The sequence below is a fragment of the Electrona antarctica genome (genome assembly GCF_951216825.1).
Source record: "Electrona antarctica genome assembly, chromosome: 3".
NCBI classification, from domain to species: domain Eukaryota; kingdom Metazoa; phylum Chordata; class Actinopteri; order Myctophiformes; family Myctophidae; genus Electrona; species Electrona antarctica.
This window is the reverse complement of record NC_136808.1, coordinates 39,301,699-39,322,670: the sequence shown is the minus strand read 5'-3', so window position 1 is coordinate 39,322,670 and position 20,972 is coordinate 39,301,699. Positions and strand designations below refer to the sequence as shown.

The 20,972-nt window shown below is 45.2% G+C and overlaps 1 protein-coding gene across 1 annotated transcript in view; it reads right to left on the bottom strand.

Annotated features, from left to right (window-relative positions):
• itfg1 (integrin alpha FG-GAP repeat containing 1) overlaps positions 1-20,972 on the bottom strand; it is a 185,994-nt gene that overhangs the window by 102,882 nt on the left and 62,140 nt on the right. The window contains exon 9 of the mRNA XM_079497974.1: positions 16,088-16,185. Within this exon, the coding sequence (XP_079354100.1) occupies positions 16,088-16,185 (98 nt within the window). The remainder of the gene's footprint in view (positions 1-16,087; positions 16,186-20,972) is intronic.

Here is a 20,972-nt window from a genome sequence, read left to right as displayed (position 1 = left end):
TTTTTGGCCGGGGAGCCCCGGAGATGCTTTGGCAGTGTCTCGGGACCCCCGCCCCGCCCCCCAATATAAATTGACTGCTACAATAACCTTAATAATAGAGACAATACACCATAAATAAATACTGAAACCAGATCATCATCAGGGAAGGTGTATATGTGTACTATATGTAAACTCTTCATGATTGATTGATTGATTGATTGATTGATTCTTTATTTAAGTGTCATGCTTCCGAAGAAGCCCAGCCCATATGGAATTACAGGACACTTTTTACAGTTTACATTTTACGGTTTGCAAACAATGATCAAGTGAATACCAAACTGACACTCCAGATCCTTACGAGGCAGATTACATAATATACAACATAAAATAAAATACCATAAAATAAAATAAAATACACCATTAGGCCTGTGACAGGAGACACATGTACCTACTCGAAACTTGTAAACTCTTCATTTCCATCTGCCTGAACCCTGGACCCCAGTGTTCCATCTGCCTGTACTAGTGGGAATTGCCCCGGCCGGCCTCCGACGAGAGGCTGCTACCCTCGCCTTAGCAAGGAAAGCCTGGATACACGACTGGTATATCCAGCACACCACCACCACAACACAGCTGCCTCTAAATAGACTCAAGTCCTGCACCCGTACAACAAGGCGGCACAAGAGCTGCTCAGGTCCACCCCTGAGGACATGTCTATAGAGAGGCATGGCTGGCAGCAGCCTGGAAGCAGGAGTGGGAGTCAGCCGGGCAAAAACACATATCCACCATTACATCCAGGACCCGGGAGGCGGCCTTGAAGGAGAGGAACTGCTACGCCGGCAATGGACCCTGCTGAACCGCCTGCGAACTGGGGTCGGACGTTTCAAAACATCCATGAGGAAGTGGGGCCTGCCGGACGGAGCAGCATGTGAGTGTGGGGAGTTGGAGCTGCAGACCACTGATCACATAATCACCACCTGTCCCCTGTATAAACCACCCTCGGAGGCCTGTCTCCTGTATAAACCACCCTCGGAGGCCGGGCCTCTTCGATGTGGGACCTGAGACGAGGGCATGGCTGTACACTACTGAGCTGGACATCTGATGATGACACATGAAAGAAGAAGTCCTATCAATAAAGGCATAAAAGCCCAAAAATACATGTAACAAAACAAACAAAATCTCTGTCGAAAAGGCATTATGTCCAAAACTGTTAGTTTTCAGGATTCAAATACAAGAAACACTTTCCTGTGGTTTTTATGTGGGTAATATGTGTTTTTAGATATTTTAGTAATTCAAGTGTCCATGATGTCATAGACACTGGGCTCACTTACTTCCTGCCCTGGACTACATGTTGTGTCAGTAAGACAGCCCTCCCCCTATCCCCAAGGAGGAGCAGTGCACCAAAGCAGTATGGGAATTGTAGTCCAGGAAGGAAGTGAGCCCAGTGTCCATGACATCACAGACACCTGGAAATACTAAAATATCTAAAAACACATTAAAACCCCCAGGAAAGTGTTTCCCGTCTCCCACACATCATTACAATAAAATCTGTGTATCTTTAACATATGGAGATAAGAGGTTTCTGCCCGACAGCAACAAGTATTACAGTCTCAAGTAGGTTAACAAAAGGTCAAGCTACAGTTGAGTCCAGCAGTAAAAGGTTTGTTGCGAGCCTGCAGGGAATGCAGAGCCCATGGCCAATTGGCCGTAGGTCATACTGTACACCCACTGACCATTCATGGCCAGTAGGTTTAGCCAGGGCCAGGAATAGAACCTGTGACCTTCTGTTTCCCAGACGGCCTCTCTACCCATTCATTTACGACAGACCTGTTTTAGTCTGCTCATAAGTATAACATTTTGCCTTATGTCATGCACCATGGCCCCCTAACTAGGAATTACAATACAGAAATTAAATCCTTTTTTTTCATGTTGTCATTATGTCATGATTTCTGTGTGGCAATTTAAATGAAGCCTGGATAAGCCCAGGTTGGAACCGGTAGACACCCTACCTACTGAGCTACTGCAGTTTTACTCTTATGTAGCCTACCTGTACACAAGATGTAACAATAAAGTACAACCTTGAACCTTATCCATTGTGTTTTTTAAGCCATGTCCATTTTTCCACATACAAACTTCTCTTCGACTGGGATTTTAGATCGGCCTAATGGTCCATTGCTCAAAACATATGAAGTTTCATTGCTGTAGGTCAAACGGTTCATGAGCCTGTTCAAAGTCAGCATTTTTCAAGTGAGTGCTATAGTGCCAGCCTTTGGACAATGGGGAGAGAGAGAGAGAGAGAGAGCGAGAGAGAGAGAGAGATATGAAGCCATTGGCATTGTGTCAGCTTTCCTCCAGAAATGTAAGTACATCTGAAGTACCTCTCAAATGCACAGGGTGTGAAGTATAACAGAATAAAAACGAAATGACTGAATGAATGAATGGATGGATGGATGGATGGATGGATGGATGGATGGATGGATGAATGAATGGATGGATGGATGGATGCATGAATGAATGAATGAATGAATGAATGAATGAATGAATGAACCAATAGTATTGAAAAAAAGATTAGCATCGATCCAATCAATACATGCATTACATTTGTATATCATTTGGATAATCCACACATTCATAATGGACGTAAACTTTAACGGGACATTTCACTGCTGGAATGGCCAAATGTATGGCCAAATGTATGGCTGTCTGTGTTTGACTAGGTGTTTGACTAGGGTTTGACTGGACTTTTGTATTACTACAATGAACATAATGCTTTGGAAAGTATTTATTGTGTCCTAAACATCATTCAAATAAGATCTTGTAGCAAAAGGGGTGAAGTAGGCCCTTTAACACATTTTGTGCCCAAAACGTCTGTGGACGTCCTGGGTATTACCGCACGTGCATAGCCCAAGACGTCTGTGGACGTCTTTGAAAAAAAAAAATATATATATTTTTTTATTTATTTTTTATTTGTATTTATTTTGTATTAAAAAAAATCAGAAAAATCAAAACACGTGGTGCCAAAGTTTGTGTTTTCGCCATTGAGAATGCATTTGGCGTTTAAATTAAATAACTCAGAAACTATAAAACATTTCAAAGTAAAAAGTTCCAGCATGTGTCTCCACAGTCAATTCTAAAAAATGTGAATGGATTTTCTAGGTGAAAATGATTTTGGGCAGTTTCGCGTGGGCTCTCAATGTGTTAATGGCAAAAATGGTTTTGGTGAGAAGCAGAGAGGCTTGTGATTGGAGTGTATCTTCACGCCTCATCTCGTTTGATTCACATGCAGGAGCTTGAGGATAATTTGGTCAATGGTCCCTTATCTGTGAAACTGGCCACTATTCAGCTGTGTCCCAAATGCCCTCTGTCTGTCTGTCTGTCTGTCTGTCTGTCTGTCTGTCTGTCGTCTGTCTGTCTGTCTGTCTGTCTGTCTGTCTGTCAGTCATAGAGAGGGGCCTTTGCCTCGTCCGTCCGTCCGTCCGTCCGTCCGTCCGTCCGTCCCTCCCTCCCTCCCTCCGGGTGGACATAGAGAGGGGCCTTTGCCTCATCAACAGCTCGGCCCTGAGGCATTCAGTGTACCGGCTTGATGATTCCTCCCTAATGCTGATTAGAGGAGGAGGAGAGAGCACCATGCACCCAGAATACCAACAAGACCCACTGCTGGCTGTCAGTGCCAGTGGACTCACACACACACACACACGCATACATAACACACTTGGACTTTTGAGAATCGTATATTTTGTTGCCGTGGAGACATTGCAGGTCCAAAACTGTTACTTTTCAGGATCCACTAATGTAGTTATTATTTAGTCAGTATCTCTTGTACTTTTAGTTGGTTCAACATTTATAAAACCCACACACACTTAACCACTATCACATTTTTTTAAAATAGCTGATCAACAAAGGCACTAAGGCAGGAGCTCTGTTTTGCTACATTTATGTGACTGTAGTATACCAGAGAGAGAGAGAGAGAGACAGAAGCAGGTGTTATAGGAGTGGAGATTCAAAAATAATTAACCTTCATTAACAAATCAACTGCGCCACACACACACACACACACACACACACACACACACACACACACACACACACACACACACACACACACACACACACACACACACACACACACACACACACACACACACAAGCAATAGTTGAACAGTGCGATCCAATCAGCTGTACCACTAATTAATTATGTCTGCTAAGAAGTAACTAAGTAATCAGACATTCTCGGTACCCAGGCTTTCATTTTCGTTTGCATTCGACTCAAAAATGAAAGCCTGGGGAAACGCATTCGAAGCTCTGGCATAGGAAGCACACTTCCTATAGGGGGGGGGGGGGGGGGGGGGGGGGGGGGGGTAGAAAATACAATATGCTTAGTTTTGACAGTTTTATTAAATTCTCCTTCATCAAATTGATTTTTAAATGTGTTGATGATCTTGCCCTAGCGGTACTTTGTCCCCAGTTAAAAGGACCAGATAGGCCAACTACCGGTAATAGAAACGGGATGAGCAGTTGGCAACCTCAGGGTAGCACTAGCAAAACACCACATTTTGTCAGTCGTCTTATAAGGTAATTAAAAAAGGGATACACCTGTGGAATGCCCTACCAACTGAAATAAAAATACTAACTGATCTAACATTATTTAATGAAAAGGTTAAACACTGGTTGAAGTCAGGCCAGAGGTGCGAACACTAATATGTTAAGCACATTTTAAAATGTTGATGTAATTCGGGAATGTTTTGCATTTGTGTACTTTACTTTTGTATTTTTGAGTTTCTTGCATGTATTTTTTTGTTAACTATTGGTTTTAATATAGGAAGATATCGGTATAGAAAGGCATACTGTACAATGCAACGGTTTCATGTTTTTATATAAACTTGACATTGTTTTTGTATAGCCCCTGTTAAATAAACAAAATAATAATAAAGGATGTAGAGGCAATTTCTTTCTGGTTTAAATGTATATTGTGACAGTGAAAATGGTGATACATCCAACGCGTTTGGATGGTGCACTTATATTAACTAGGACAGTGAAAATGGTGTTACTATTTGTGTCTTCGGGCATGAATTATTCTGGTTCACATAATGCCACCAAACTATGCATTTGACATCATCATCATCGGGCACTTTACACATAGGCCAGTCAATCTAAGATTTGACCCAAAATAAATTGCAATAGCAATCGTTCAAGGTTTTGATGTAAATTCAGGGGTTGAACGTTGGGGTACTAAAAACTATAAAGCTATTAAACAAAAATTGTCAAACATTTTCCAAATTGTATGAGAAAGAGGCAAACATTTGTAATCGGTCTACAAGCTCACAATGTGTTGTAGAGTTTGTATGGGGGGGGGGGCGGCGTCCCAAGTTTAAATATGATTATTTTTTATTTCTTTTTTTGGGGGGTGGGGGCTGAAAAGGCAGAGAACCTGATAGAGAATCTGTTTCCTTCAATTTACAATTTACAATTTAGGCATTTAGCAGACGCTAACATGCGTAAGCTAAGAACGTAACTAGAACATATCTATATAATGACACTATACATATTAACTATACATATATACTATACTATGCTACACATATGTACTATGATGTGCTATGACTACATACAATGCAATTATTGTGCTGTCTACATGACATGCTATAAGTCTGTTTCAAATGCTATCTAAGTCTAAAAAGTGCTATCTAAGGGGGTAGGATAAGTGCTATGGGCCATGATGGAGTCTGAAAAGGTGGGTCTTCAGACTACGGCGGAAGATTGGGAGTGATGCTGCAGTTCTGATTGCAACAGGGAGTGCATTCCACAGTTTTGGGGCCAGAAGGGAGAAGAGTTTGGGACGTGTGGAGCGTTGTACCGGCGTTTTTAGTGAGGGTACTTCCAGCTTTCCAACGTTGGCTGATCTGAGTGCGCGGGAGGGTTTGTAGGGTTCAATCATGCTTGCAAGATATGGGGGAGCCATACCTTTGGTTGCTTTGAATGCCAGCATGAGAGTTTTGTATTCTGTGCGGGCAGCGACTGGGAGCCAGTGCAAGGAGCGGAGCAGGGGGGAGACATGTGAGAATATTGGCTGGTTGAAGACCAGACGAGCTGCGGCATTTTGGATCAGTTGGAGAGGCTTAAGTGCACATGCCGGTAGGCCAGTAAGGAGCGAATTACAATAGTCAAATTTTGACAAGACTGTTGTCTGGATTAGGAGCTGGGCTGATTCCTGGGTGAGGAACGGTCTAATTCGTCGTATGTTCCTTCGACCAATGGAGATCATTGATGTTTCTGCTCTAGCGGGCGGTGAGCCATTCTGACATTTAATCGCTAAATATAGTGCAGCCGCTGGAGCGATGTCAAGTGTGTGGGTGTACACACTACACAGTATGTCAACGCTGACATTCACAGGTTAACATGCCAACATATTAACATGCTGTAGGAGAGAGAGAGAGAGAGAGAGTGTCTTGTTCGTTGGTTCAGGTTATAGATTAAAGGAAATTCAGTTTCAGCTATATCCAGCTGATGCTGCTCAGATAGTCATGATGGGGGGGGGGGGGGGGGGGTAATATAATATGGTATAACAATGTTGTCGGATAATAATAATATATAATGTATGCTTGTATTACTATACTAGAGAGGATGTCAACATTTCAGAACAGAAGTTTAATGAATGGCATTTGTACATTCTTTTGCCATTTTAGCGATTACCCAAGCAAGCAATAACGTTGCAAGCTTGTGGATCTGGTAGTTTCTGGAAAGTATAAATCAGGCATAACAACCCAAACCCCTACATCTGTGTTTCCCAACCTGTGTGCCGCGGTACTTTAGACATAGGGTTAGTTATTTAGGGCCTAAATGACTAACCCTAACCCTCTGTCTAAACCTGACAATTTCTTAAATAGACTCTATCATAGTGTTACATCTAAACTAGAGGGCGGACTGCCCCGCCCCAGCTTTTCATTTCAATGAGAGTTCCTCACATGGCGTTTGAAGCACCCAGAAGAACGCTCTACTTCCGCATTAGATTTTGAGCACCAAAATGCAGAAGTGCTAACTCCATGAATGTGCCTGAATCGATTCATGAAATTCATGAACAGCTTCAGCCAGTAGGGTAGGGCAGCTTCACAGTTTCCCAGCCACTCTGGGATGCACAGCAGCCATTATATTGGAAAGAAATTGGGCCTCTTCTTCACAGGTCTTACCAATTATACTACAGTTGGGTGCCACCGATATTGTCCCTTATCATTTGACCCATTTAGGCCTGACCTCAAAATTTAAAAAAATCCTTCTAAATCCTCCAGTTTTCTGAAATAAATATTTTCACGATTTTTCAAAAATAGCAGATCTACAAGCTCGTAGTGCGCCACTCGGTGGCGCGCTATGAGCTTGTAGATCTGCTATTTTTCAATAGCTAAATTATAACATAATGTTTAAAACACCAAAAGGGGTTCCTGCCCAAAATGGGTTAACTGTCCTTTTGCGCAGATCACGCAAACCTCAGCAAAAAGAAAAGGACAATATCGATGGCCTCCAACTGTAATTAAGGTCATATTTAAAACATAAAACAACCATTTGTGGGGACATTTGGCCCTCGCAAGTATAGTAACACACACACGCACGTTTGCGCGCACGTGCACACAAAGAGCCCCGGGCGTTGCCACTGCACACAGCTCCTATTGATTTGACTTGCCGGCTGAGGCTGTGGTTCATTAGGCCAAGAAATTAAAATGGGTGTGTGGGCGGGGCACTTAACACCAAATCATGACTGACCTACAAGGAGTGTTGCAAGATCTTGCGAGAGAAACAAGCAGACAGGTCTACGAAAACAAACCCAAAAGAAGCGACTACTGTACAGGTACTGTAGGTCGCATGATCACACACAAAGGGGGGTCCCCAACAAAATGACTTAATATAATATGAATATGAAGAAAAAAAAATCAACCTGCAAATACCAATAACTGACTATACAGAAAAACATGCGTTTTGTGCGTAAGTGCATCTATGTACAGTATGCATGTAAATACCAGTATGCACACATGTATGCACAGTATACAATATGTACAGTATATGCATGAGTGTTTATGCAGTGTACAGTATGTGTGTGCAGTCTGTCTGTCTGTCTGCCTGTGTGTGTGCGTGTGCGTGTGCGTGTGCGTGTGCGTGTGCGTGTGTGTGTGTTGCGCACACAGGCAATTGCATGCACATGTGTACATATCTCCCTAGGCTCTGCAGTCACAGCTAACGCAGCTACTAGAGATGACTGATGTCTTTGTTAAAACAGAGAGAGATAGAGACTCCCTGCTGGGAGTGGGAGCTGGGTGTTCTCTCAGAACAGACAGACAGACAGACCGGTGGTCCTCTGGGACACACTGTATTCTCACAGAGAGACAGATAGTCTAGCGTTCACAAAGCACATCGTTCCTGGCTGGAACCTCATTAGGTTTCACAGCACAGGACACAAACTGTACAGCCTACAGGGAGAGAACCCATGTTGAAAGGATTCTGCAGTTTGGAGAAAGTTACATTTCGTTGCTCTCAGAGGGCAGTGTCGGAGGGAGGGGACCTTGAATGTCCATAAACTGTTAAAAACGTTTTGAAATAGTGTAATTAGAAGATCTACAGTGAGGCGTTGTGAGCTTGTAGTGCTATTTTCACTACATCTCTGTGCCACTCTTGTACTTGGTCTGCTCTTTTTTCCCCCACTACACCAACGGTTGTTGCCGATAATAGCCGATCTACAAGCTCACAACGTGCCGCAGAATGACGTGCTGTGAGCTTGTATGTAGAGCCACTGTTTGAGGTGAATGCGACCCCCCTTTAGTAACTCAGAGGACGCCCTAGGCCTAGGGTTCCCAGACCGCCTGTTTAAGACACACATGATATAGAGTGCTGAATGGGGGAGGCCACTCAAGGTTCAAGGTTGTGCTTTATTGTTACATCTTGTGTACAGGTACTTAAGAGTAAAACTTATTTTTGTTTGGCTTCCTTCAGACAATGCAGCAGCAAATATATAATATAACATCAAACAGCAAAAACACAACAAACAAAAGGATAGAATATAGAGTGCAAAAAAGAGAAAACAAAGAGTAGAAAAAGAGTACCATATGTGCATGTTTTCCTTGTAGTAGCAAAGTTTTGCAGAGTCACGGATATGATCAGAAAGAGAAGGATGAAGCAGGCTATATCGTCAGGCACCCGGAACTGATGGTATAAGTGAACTGACACTGTGGGAGAGCCAACCCAAGACACAGCCAGGAGGGGAGAGAGAGACGCACCACTTACGTAGACACAGTGCAGCCCAACAGTGCAACTAACATCACTGCAGTGTAGACACAGTGCAGCCCAACAGTGCCACTAACATCACTGCAGTGTAGACACAGTGCAGCAGTGCCACTAACATCACTGCATTGTAGACACAGTGCAGTGCAACAGTGCCACTAACATCACTGCAGTGTAGACACAGTGCAGCCCAACAGTGCCACTAACATCTCTGCAGTGTAGACACAGTGCAGCGCAACAGTGCCACTAACAGCTCTGCAGTGTAGACACAGTGCAGCCCAACAGTGCCACTAACATCACTGCAGTGTAGACACAGTGCAGCCCAACAGTGTCACTAACATCACTGCAGTGTAGACACAGTGCAGCCCAACAGTGCCACTAACATCACTGCAGTGTAGACACAGTGCAGCCCAACAGTGCCACTAACCTCTCTACAGTGTAGACACAGTGCAGCCCAACAGCGCCACTAACATCACTGCAGAGTGTAGACACAGTGCAGCGCAACAGTGCCACTAACATCACTGCAGTGTAGACACAGTGCAGCTCAACAGTGCCACTAACATCACTGCAGTGTAGACACAGTGCAGCGCAACAGTGCCACTAACATCTCTACAGTGTAGACACAGTGCAGCCCAACAGTGCAACTAACATCTCTGCAGTGTAGACACAGTGCAGCGCAACAGTGCCACTAACATCTCTGCAGTGTAGACAGTGCAGCCCAACAGTGCCACTAACATCACTGCAGTGTAGACACAGTGCAGCGCAACAGTGCCACTAACATCACTGCAGTGTAGACACAGTGCAGCGCAACAGTGCCACTAACATCACTGCAGTGTAGACACAGTGCAGCAGTGCCACTAACATCTCTACAGTGTAGACACAGTGCAGCCCAACAGTGCAACTAACATCTCTGCAGTGTAGACACAGTGCAGCGCAACAGTGCCACTAACATCTCTGCAGTGTAGACAGTGCAGCCCAACAGTGCCACTAACATCACTGCAGTGTAGACACAGTGCAGCGCAACAGTGCCACTAACATCACTGCAGTGTAGACACAGTGCAGCGCAACAGTGCCACTAACATCACTGCAGTGTAGACACAGTGCAGCAGTGCCACTAACATCACTGCAGTGTAGACACAGTGCAGCCCAACAGTGCCACTAACATCACTGCAGTGTAGACACAGTGCAGCCCAACAGTGCCACTAACATCACTGCAGTGTAGACACAGTGCAGCCCAACTGTGCCGCCAACATCACTGCAGAGTTCAAGACCCTGATGAGAGACAGGAGGGTGTGAAGGACAGCCCTTCAGGAGTCCCGAGTTGGTGTCGGCTAGACCATACTCTCGCTTCGCAAGTGGTGGTTAATGCACCTATCGTGGTTGTCACTTTACATGTTTTGCACATACATATCACAATGGCAGTAAAAGCTTTCTATTCTATACACTGTAGAAGAGAGAGAGAGAGAGAGAGAGAGAGGGATGGTGTGTGTGTGTGTGTGTGTGTGTGTGTGTGTGTGTGTGTGTGTGCGTGCGTGCGTGCGTGCGTGCGTGCGTGCGTGCGTGCGTGCGTGCGTGCGTGCGTGCGTGCGTGCGTGCGTGCGTGCGTGCGTGTGTGTGAACTAGGCCTGGATTATCTGTTTGATGAGCCCAGCAGTTCCATGCCAAAAACAGATGGGTACCCCAGGGTGCAGTTTAGCACACCAACGCTTATGAAGTTGAAAAGAGCGGGATTCAGAAGTTTAGCAAGATACTTCTGTGTAAAGTGTGGAGCTAAGCACAGATGAGGAAACACCATTCTCCACTAAAAACTACTCACATTAAAAGGCCATGTCCACATAGAGCACCTTTCTTGCTGGAAGTGCCAGTAGTCTGCCATGCATTTCTATGGTAAAGACGCGCCACTGGTGCACCAACGCCGGACATTTTTAGTACAATGCCCTGGGAGCTTCAAGCTCCTCCTACATGGCTGTCTGACAACCCACTAATTTACCACGTTGAATCGTTACCACAACCATGAGAAGAAGATGTTCACTTTGTTTCAGCTCAGATATTTGTGCTAATAACGCCGATCAGGACATTCAATCACAGCAACGGTTGATCAGTTTGAACGTTGCAGGTGTTAATAAAGAGTGCATGTGAGTAGGCTTGTCACAAGTATTACATAATTGCCTAATCACAATAATTTGAGATAATCACAATTATATTGTCATAATCGCCAATCGTTTCCATGTTTTGTTTCGTTTTTATCCCACGGGTTTGTAACCTATTTTTCACCCTAGTGTCAATTACCTAATGTGATCCTGGGCTCTACACACCCTCCGCCAACCTGGGGAGAGCCATTTTTCACCCCTGTGTCAATTACCTAATGTGATCCTGGGCTCTACACACCCTCCGCCAACCTGGGGAGAGCCATTTTTCACCCCTGTGTCAATTACCTAATGTGATCCTGGGCTCTACACACATTGGTTAGACCAGTCATTAGTCCTACAACCTATCTCAAACCCTCACCCTAACCCTAACCTCCCACAGGGCAGCACACGTGTCTATATAATTTTGTTTAAAAAAAAAATTGTAAATAAAAATAAATAAATGTGTGGTTATTTATCATATGTGCACGAAGCCTAAAAGGTTGTTCCATTGTTCAATGCAAAAAAAAAACCACAATTAAATGGTTAATCGCCATTATTTGTGTGACAATTAATTGTCAGCTAAAATGTGTAATCATGACTAACCCTAACCCATGCCCTACATGTGAACGATATGGACATGATATCCAAAGCCTTCTGAGACCACAGCACCTTACAGATACAGCCTTCTGAGACCACAGCACCTTACAGATACAGCCTTCTGAGACCACGGCACCTTACAGATACAGCCTTCTGAGACCACGGCACCTTACAGATACAGCCTTCTGAGACCACGGCACCTTACAGATACAGCCTTCTGAGACCACAGCACCTTACAGATACAGCCTTCTGAGACCACAGCACCTTACAGATACAGCCTTCTGAGACCACAGCACCTTACAGATACAGCCTTCTGAGACCACAGCACCTTACAGATACAGCCTTCTGAGACCACAGCACCTTACAGATACAGCCTTCTGAGACCACAGCACCTTACAGATACAGCCTTCTGAGACCACAGCACCTTACAGATACAGCCTTCTGAGACCACGGCACCTTACAGATACAGCCTTCTGAGACCACAGCACCTTACAGATACAGCCTTCTGAGACCACGGCACCTTACAGATACAGGAATGGATTCTCCACAGAGCAGTGCCCTGTAAGCCAGGTGTAGCCAATCACCTTAATGGTACGCCTCAGTAATGGCTGCGCCCAGGGCACCCCTCTGTGGATTCATCTATAGCGGTAGTTTTCAACCTTTTTCATATCATACCTTTTTATTTATTCAGCATTTGAGCTACGGAGAATGCCACAGACGAAAACAGTCTAAGTCCACACTATTTATCCATAATGTATAAATGATGTGTGTGTGTGTGTGTGTGTGTGTGTGTGTGTGTGTGTGTGTGTGCGTGCGTGCGTGCGTGCATGCGTGCGTGCGTGCGTGCGTGCGTGCGTGCGTGCGTGCGTGCGTGCGTGCGTGCGTGCGTGCGTGTGTGTGAACTAGGCCTGGATTATCTGTTTGATGAGCCCAGCAGTTCCATGCCAAAAACAGATGGGTACCCCAGGGTGCAGTTTAGCACACCAACGCTTATGAAGTTGAAAAGAGCGGGATTCAGAAGTTTAGCAAGATACTTCTGTGTAAAGTGTGGAGCTAAGCACAGATGAGGAAACACCATTCTCCACTAAAAACTACTCACATTAAAAGGCCATGTCCACATAGAGCACCTTTCTTGCTGGAAGTGCCAGTAGTCTGCCATGCATTTCTATGGTAAAGACGCGCCACTGGTGCACCAACGCCGGACATTTTTAGTACAATGCCCTGGGAGCTTCAAGCTCCTCCTACATGGCTGTCTGACAACCCACTAATTTACCACGTTGAATCGTTACCACAACCATGAGAAGAAGATGTTCACTTTGTTTCAGCTCAGATATTTGTGCTAATAACGCCGATCAGGACATTCAATCACAGCAACGGTTGATCAGTTTGAACGTTGCAGGTGTTAATAAAGAGTGCATGTGAGTAGGCTTGTCACAAGTATTACATAATTGCCTAATCACAATAATTTGAGATAATCACAATTATATTGTCATAATCGCCAATCGTTTCCATGTTTTGTTTCGTTTTTATCCCACGGGTTTGTAACCTATTTTTCACCCTAGTGTCAATTACCTAATGTGATCCTGGGCTCTACACACCCTCCGCCAACCTGGGGAGAGCCATTTTTCACCCCTGTGTCAATTACCTAATGTGATCCTGGGCTCTACACACCCTCCGCCAACCTGGGGAGAGCCATTTTTCACCCCTGTGTCAATTACCTAATGTGATCCTGGGCTCTACACACATTGGTTAGACCAGTCATTAGTCCTACAACCTATCTCAAACCCTCACCCTAACCCTAACCTCCCACAGGGCAGCACACGTGTCTATATAATTTTGTTTAAAAAAAAAATTGTAAATAAAAATAAATAAATGTGTGGTTATTTATCATATGTGCACGAAGCCTAAAAGGTTGTTCCATTGTTCAATGCAAAAAAAAACCCACAATTAAATGGTTAATCGCCATTATTTGTGTGACAATTAATTGTCAGCTAAAATGTGTAATCATGACTAACCCTAACCCATGCCCTACATGTGAACGATATGGACATGATATCCAAAGCCTTCTGAGACCACAGCACCTTACAGATACAGCCTTCTGAGACCACAGCACCTTACAGATACAGCCTTCTGAGACCACGGCACCTTACAGATACAGCCTTCTGAGACCACAGCACCTTACAGATACAGCCTTCTGAGACCACAGCACCTTACAGATACAGCCTTCTGAGACCACAGCACCTTACAGATACAGCCTTCTGAGACCACAGCACCTTACAGATACAGCCTTCTGAGACCACAGCACCTTACAGATACAGCCTTCTGAGACCACAGCACCTTACAGATACAGCCTTCTGAGACCACAGCACCTTACAGATACAGCCTTCTGAGACCACGGCACCTTACAGATACAGCCTTCTGAGACCACAGCACCTTACAGATACAGCCTTCTGAGACCACGGCACCTTACAGATACAGCCTTCTGAGACCACAGCACCTTACAGATACAGCCTTCTGAGACCACAGCACCTTACAGATACAGCCTTCTGAGACCACGGCACCTTACAGATACAGGAATGGATTCTCCACAGAGCAGTGCCCTGTAAGCCAGGTGTAGCCAATCACCTTAATGGTACGCCTCAGTAATGGCTGCGCCCAGGGCACCCCTCTGTGGATTCATCTATAGCGGTAGTTTTCAACCTTTTTCATATCATACCTTTTTATTTATTCAGCATTTGAGCTACGGAGAATGCCACAGACGAAAACAGTCTAAGTCCACACTATTTATCCATAATGTATAAATGATGGATAAGGGGTCAGGACAACGAGGCCTTTTCGTGGAGGGGTCAGAATGAAATTTGGACTTAAGACTGTTTTTCGTCTGTGGTACTCATTTGATGAGATTTAGCCTCTCGGACCCAAAACGTAGAATATGTTGTTATCGTTGGATAATAGTTTACTGTATTGATGTGGTACCATAGGAGAGATAACAGGCAAACAATCCAAAAATAACAATTATTCTACATTCTCTAATTGTGCATACGTCTTGAAATTAAGCAATGCAGATGTTTAACAATAATTTAACTCTTGAGAGCGTAAAATGAAATCAAATGGGCCCATAAGGGTCCATTTGATTTCAGTATACACTCTCAATAGTTCATCATTTAGCTGGGGACCACCTGGAACCCCCTCAAGGACCACTGGTGGTCCCCGGACAACTGGTTGAAAACCACTGCTTTATAGAAACACTTTATTGAATACTACCTCATGCTGTCAATCACCTCTTCATCACAATAGATCAATAGAAACGGAGTATACACCATATTGACCACATGGACATTGACCATGTTATTATTGTCATTAGATGATGATGGATAGCCCGAGGATACTCTATAATGACACGTGTTACCTGTCATGTTCAGTAGAGCCTGATGAAGGCTCGTCGATCCCAGGCGGATTACAGTAGTGACCGGCACATTCTTTTTCATCTTTGCCAGCTATGCTAATACAGGCTTTTACATTTAAGCCTTGGATCTTTTTGAAGTCCACGTGAAGGAAGTAATTGATACAGCATTCCCACAAAGGAAAACAACTCATGTGGCTACCGCATGTTTAATATATTTCAATTAGGGATGTCCCGATCGGATCGGGTGATCGGGAAAAATAAATCTGATATTTCTTTTTTTATTTCAATAAAATAGTGTGTCTAAATAGGCTTGTGTCTAATGTAAATCTCAAAGGAAAATGTATAAACAATGATATTTTGTGAAAACGGTCATGATTATGCTTGATGTTTGTCCTCCTGGAACACTAGTTCCAGCAGTGGTAAACACTTGGTCTCAAAGATCATGCAACAAAGACATTCACAGAGGCGTGAAATAGACCCATGATGAAAACAAAGGAATGCAACCCCCACTATGATTTCCCACCCTACCTGCCGGCGTAACTGATTGGCCAAGCTTCGCATAAGCAGTATAAATGGAACGACTTGTATCGTTCCCAACATGCATGACCCCAGTAAACATATACGTGTAGCAGACGATGGGGACGAGTTGGGACAACACTGACTGGGTAAGTCAACATCATCTTGTTGGTAGAACGTGGCCCGAAATATGAGCACATACCTCTTTCTGTTGACCCTGCTTGGCCAAGTAGATGGCACTGTGTTGACACAAGTCATCCATGCACACTGGCAGGAGATGATCCTGGAAGCCATCCCCATCTGAGAGAGAGAGAGGGAGAGAGACAGAGACAAAGGTAAATGAAACAAAACAAAACAACAAATATTTGTGTGGCCCATAAAGAAGGGTATGTGACCCCAAATGGGTCACAAGCCAATGTTTGGGAAGCACTGCACTTAAACCTTTGTCATAACACTGAACTTATCAAGTGTTCAGTTATGTATTTAATACATTTATTTATTGCTTGCAATTGTGGACGGTAGCCAGGTCGGATATACAATTTGATGAAAAACATTTCCAAATGTCCACATCACATTTGTGATGATGCCTATGAACATTTTTAGCCCAATGAGTGGTTTTAATTTATGCAAAACAAATGCTTGGAATTGATTCAGAATCATGAAAAAACCCTAGTTTGTCCTGTAACATGCTACTTAGAGCAGAATAACATTTTGTAAAAGTTTCCTTTATATAGGTTGTTAATCGTACCACAACTGAATATCAGTCTTTGTGGGGTGTGTTACTAGACACTTTTACAAACACATTGGCGAAGACATTTCTTGGTAAGGAATTTATCCTCAGATGTTATTAATATCCCCTGAGTGTAGGGTTCTCACGATTGCAGTGACGTACTTGACGATTAATTGTCACACAGATAATCACGCTTAACATTTGTATTGTGCTTTTGCCATTGGAATAATATAAAGAGACATTGCATTTCTGTTTGACTTTTAGGATTCGTAAACCAAAGATGCACAGAGCAACTTGCATGTCTGCCTTCTGCCAGCCTCTGTAAAATGTGTCATCCAGCAGAGAGCCTTTCCTTTGACAGCAAACTCCCTGGCATACAGATCACTTTGGAAGATTTTGTCAAAAACAAAAGAGAATTCAAGCTAAAAACAGGACAAATTGAAGACAAAGTGAAAACGAGTAAACGCTCATTTAGCCATTTATAATGATACAAATACCATGGTTTATTTTTAACAACTCATGTTAAGTGCACCAATTCAGGTGTACAATCTCAACACAATTCATCTAGCACATAATGTATCAAATGAAAAGAGGCCCATGTAAGTTTTTTAATTCAATAAACAACCCTTTGTGTCTCTGATTTATAGCATCATTTTGCAGAATGCATATTAAATTATGCAAATCGGTTATCTGAAATCCATAACTTGAGGCTCTGGGGAACAGATCATTTGCATTTGCACTGAAATACTAAAACAACAACAACACATGGAAATCATGCAGATTAATAGATGGTTATTTTCATTCTTCGTTCATTAGGGTTCTTGAAGGCATTAGCTTGGGGGAGGATTGTCTGCAATAGGCTAGACGGGGTAGGCTTAGCTGCAGTAGGTCTAGTGGGGGTAGAGGTAGGTGCAGTAGGTCTAGTAGGGGTAGAGGTAGCTGCAGTAGGTCTAGTGGGGGTAGAGGTAGCTGCAGTAGGTCTAGTGGGGGTAGAGGTAGGTGCAGTAGGTCTAGTAGGGGTAGAGGTAGGTGCAGTAGGTCTAGTGGGGGTAGAGGTAGGTGCAGTAGGTCTAGTAGGGGTAGAGGTAGCTGCAGTAGCTCTAGTACTGGGTAGAGGTAGGTGCAGTAGGTCTAGTGGGGGTAGAGGTAGCTGCAGTAGGTCTAGTGGGGGTAGAGGTAGCTGCAGTAGGTCTAGTGGGGGTAGAGGTAGCAGCAGTAGGTCTAGTGGGGGTAGAGGTAGGTGCAGTAGGTCTAGTGGGGGTAGAGGTAGCAGCAGTAGGTCTAGTGGAGGTAGAGGTAGCAGCAGTAGGTCTAGTGGAGGTAGAGGTAGCTGCAGTAGGTCTAGTGGGGGTAGAGGTAGCTGCAGTAGGTCTAGTGGGGGTAGAGGTAGGTGCAGTAGGTCTAGTGGGGGTAGAGGTAGCTGCAGTAGGTCTAGTGGGGGTAGAGGTAGGTGCAGTAGGTCTAGTGGGGGTAGAGGTAGCAGCAGTAGGTCTAGTGGAGGTAGAGGTAGCTGCAGTAGGTCTAGTGGGGGTAGAGGTAGCTGCAGTAGGTCTAGTGGGGGTAGAGGTAGGTGCAGTAGGTCTAGTGGGGGTAGAGGTAGCTGCAGTAGGTCTAGTGGGGGTAGAGGAAGGTGCAGTAGGTCTAGTGGGGGTAGAGGTAGGTGCAGTAGGTCTAGTGGGGGTAGAGGTAGCTGCAGTAGGTCTAGTGGGGGTAGAGGTAGGTGCAGTAGGTCTAGTGGGGGTAGAGGTAGCTGCAGTAGGTCTAGTGGGGGTAGAGGAAGGTGCAGTAGGTCTAGTGGGGGTAGAGGTAGGTGCAGTAGGTCTAGTGGGGGTAGAGGTAGGTGCAGTAGGTCTAGTGGGGGTAACGGTAGGTGCAGTAGGTCTAGTGGGGGTAGTGGTAGGTGCAGTAGGTCTAGTGGGGGTAGAGGTAGGTGCAGTAGGTCTAGTGGGGGTAGAGGTAGGTGCAGTAGGTCTATAGTGGGGGTAGAGGTAGGTGCAGTAGGTCTATAGTGGGGGTAGAGGTAGGTGCAGTAGATCTAGTGGGGGTAGAGGAAGGTGCAGTAGGTCTAGTGGGGGTAGAGGTAGGTGCAGTAGGTCTAGCGGGGGTAGAGGTAGGTGCAGTAGGTCTAGCGGGGGTAGAGGTAGGTGCAGTAGGTCTAGTGGGGGTAGAGGTAGGTGCAGTAGGTCTAGTGGGGGTAGAGGTAGGTGCAGTAGGTCTAGTGGGGGTAGAGGTAGCTGCAGTAGGTCTAGTGGGGGTAGAGGTAGGTGCAGTAGGTCTAGTGGGGGTAGAGGTAGGTGCAGTAGGTCTAGTGGGGGTAGAGGTAGCTGCAGTAGGTCTAGTGGGGGTAGTGGTAGGTGCAGTAGGTCTAGTGGGGGTAGAGGTACAGTAGGTCTAGTGGGGGTAGAGGTAGGTGCAGTAGGTCTAGTGGGGGTAGAGGTAGGTGCAGTAGGTCTAGTGGGGGTAGAGATAGGTGCAGTAGGTCTAGTGGGGGTAGAGGTAGCTGCAGTAGGTCTAGTGGGGGTAGAGGTAGGTGCAGTAGGTCTAGTGGGGGTAGAGGTAGGTGCAGTAGGTCTAGTGGGGGTAACGGTAGGTGCAGTAGGTCTAGTGGGGGTAGAGGTAGGTGCAGTAGGTCTAGTGGGGGTAGAGGTAGGTGCAGTAGGTCTAGTGGGGGTAACGGTAGGTGCAGTAGGTCTAGTGGGGGTAGAGGTAGGTGCAGTAGGTCTAGTGGGGGTAGAGGTAGGTGCAGTAGGTCTAGTGGGGGTAGAGGTAGGTGCAGTAGGTCTAGTGGGGGTAGAGGTAGGTGCAGTAGGTCTAGTGGGGGTAGAGGTAGGTGCAGTAGGTATAGTGGGGGTAGAGGTAGGTGCAGTAGGTCTAGTGGGGGTAGAGGTAGTGCAGTAGGTCTAGTGGGGGTAGAGGTAGGTGCAGTAGGTCTAGTGGGGGTAGAGGTAGTGCAGTAGGTCTAGTGGGGGTAGAGGTATGTGCAGTAGGTCTAGTGGGGGTAGAGGTAGGTGCAGTAGGTCTAGTGGGGGTAGAGGTATGTGCAGTAGGTCTAGTGGGGGTAGAGGTAGCTGCAGTAGGTCTAGTGGGGGTAGAGGTAGGTGCAGTAGGTCTAGTGGGGGTAGTGGTAGGTGCAGTAGGTCTAGTGGGGGTAGAGGTAGGTGCAGTAGGTCTAGTGAGGGTAGAGGTAGGTGCAGTAGGTCTAGTGGGGGTAGAGGTAGGTGCAGTAGGTCTAGTGAGGGTAGAGGTAGGTGCAGTAGGTCTAGTGAGGGTAGAGGTAGGTGTGGTAGGTCTAGTGGGGGTAGAGGTAGGTGCAGTAGGTCTAGTGGGGGTAGAGGAAGGTGCAGTAGGTCTATAGTAGTGGGTGTAGAGGTAGCTGCAGTAGGTCTAGTGAGGGTAGAGGTAGGTGTGGTAGGTCTAGTGGGGGTAGAGGTAGGTGCAGTAGGTCTAGTGGGGGTAGAGGAAGGTGCAGTAGGTCTATAGTAGTGGGTGTAGAGGTAGCTGCAGTAGGTATAGTACTGGGTAGAGGAAGGTGCAGTAGGTCTATAGTGGGTGTAGAGGTAGACTAGTGGGGGAGGGTTACCTGTAGTATAGGGTAGGAGTACAGTAGGCTTAGCCACAGCAAGCTATAGCTGACAGATAGACTAAGGACTTGTGTTGTACCCTGGCTAATAATGAATAATGCATTAGACCCGCTGTCACTTTGAAAAATGCAATTACCTCAGAGATAAGGCAGATGGTCTGTTTTGTCTGGCATATGCTGTGCATTTAATAAGCGTATAGTGCTAGAAACAGTACTGCTAACACATATGCACAGCATGCACACACACACACACACACACACACACACACACACACACACACACACACACACACACACACACACACAGACAGACAACAACCAAGAATGGACACGCACACACAATCAAGCATGCAAACTGCAGCAATACTAACAATTAGCCTGACAGGGTGCATCGGTTCCTTAGTGGAAATACATTCACTGGTGAGTGCACGGACGCACGCACGCACGCACGCACACACGCAAGCACACACACACACACACACACACACACACAATTTTAAAATGTTTTTCAAAATAGTAAAAAGGGCAAGATAATTAGGGATAAGGAGTAACAGCTCTAGAGTGAGCATGGCTTAGTCAGTAGTTCTCAAAGTGGGGTCCTTGAGAAGGTTCCAGGGGGTCTAAAGCTATATTAGTTAATATCACGCCAAAATCAGTCCAACTACTTTGAACCACATCTTTATTTTTTTTAATCTAGAAAATACCACAGCCACATACCTGGTGAAATTATATTTTCGGTAATTTTATTGCGACCGATAAGAAGGCCCTCCAGGCTAT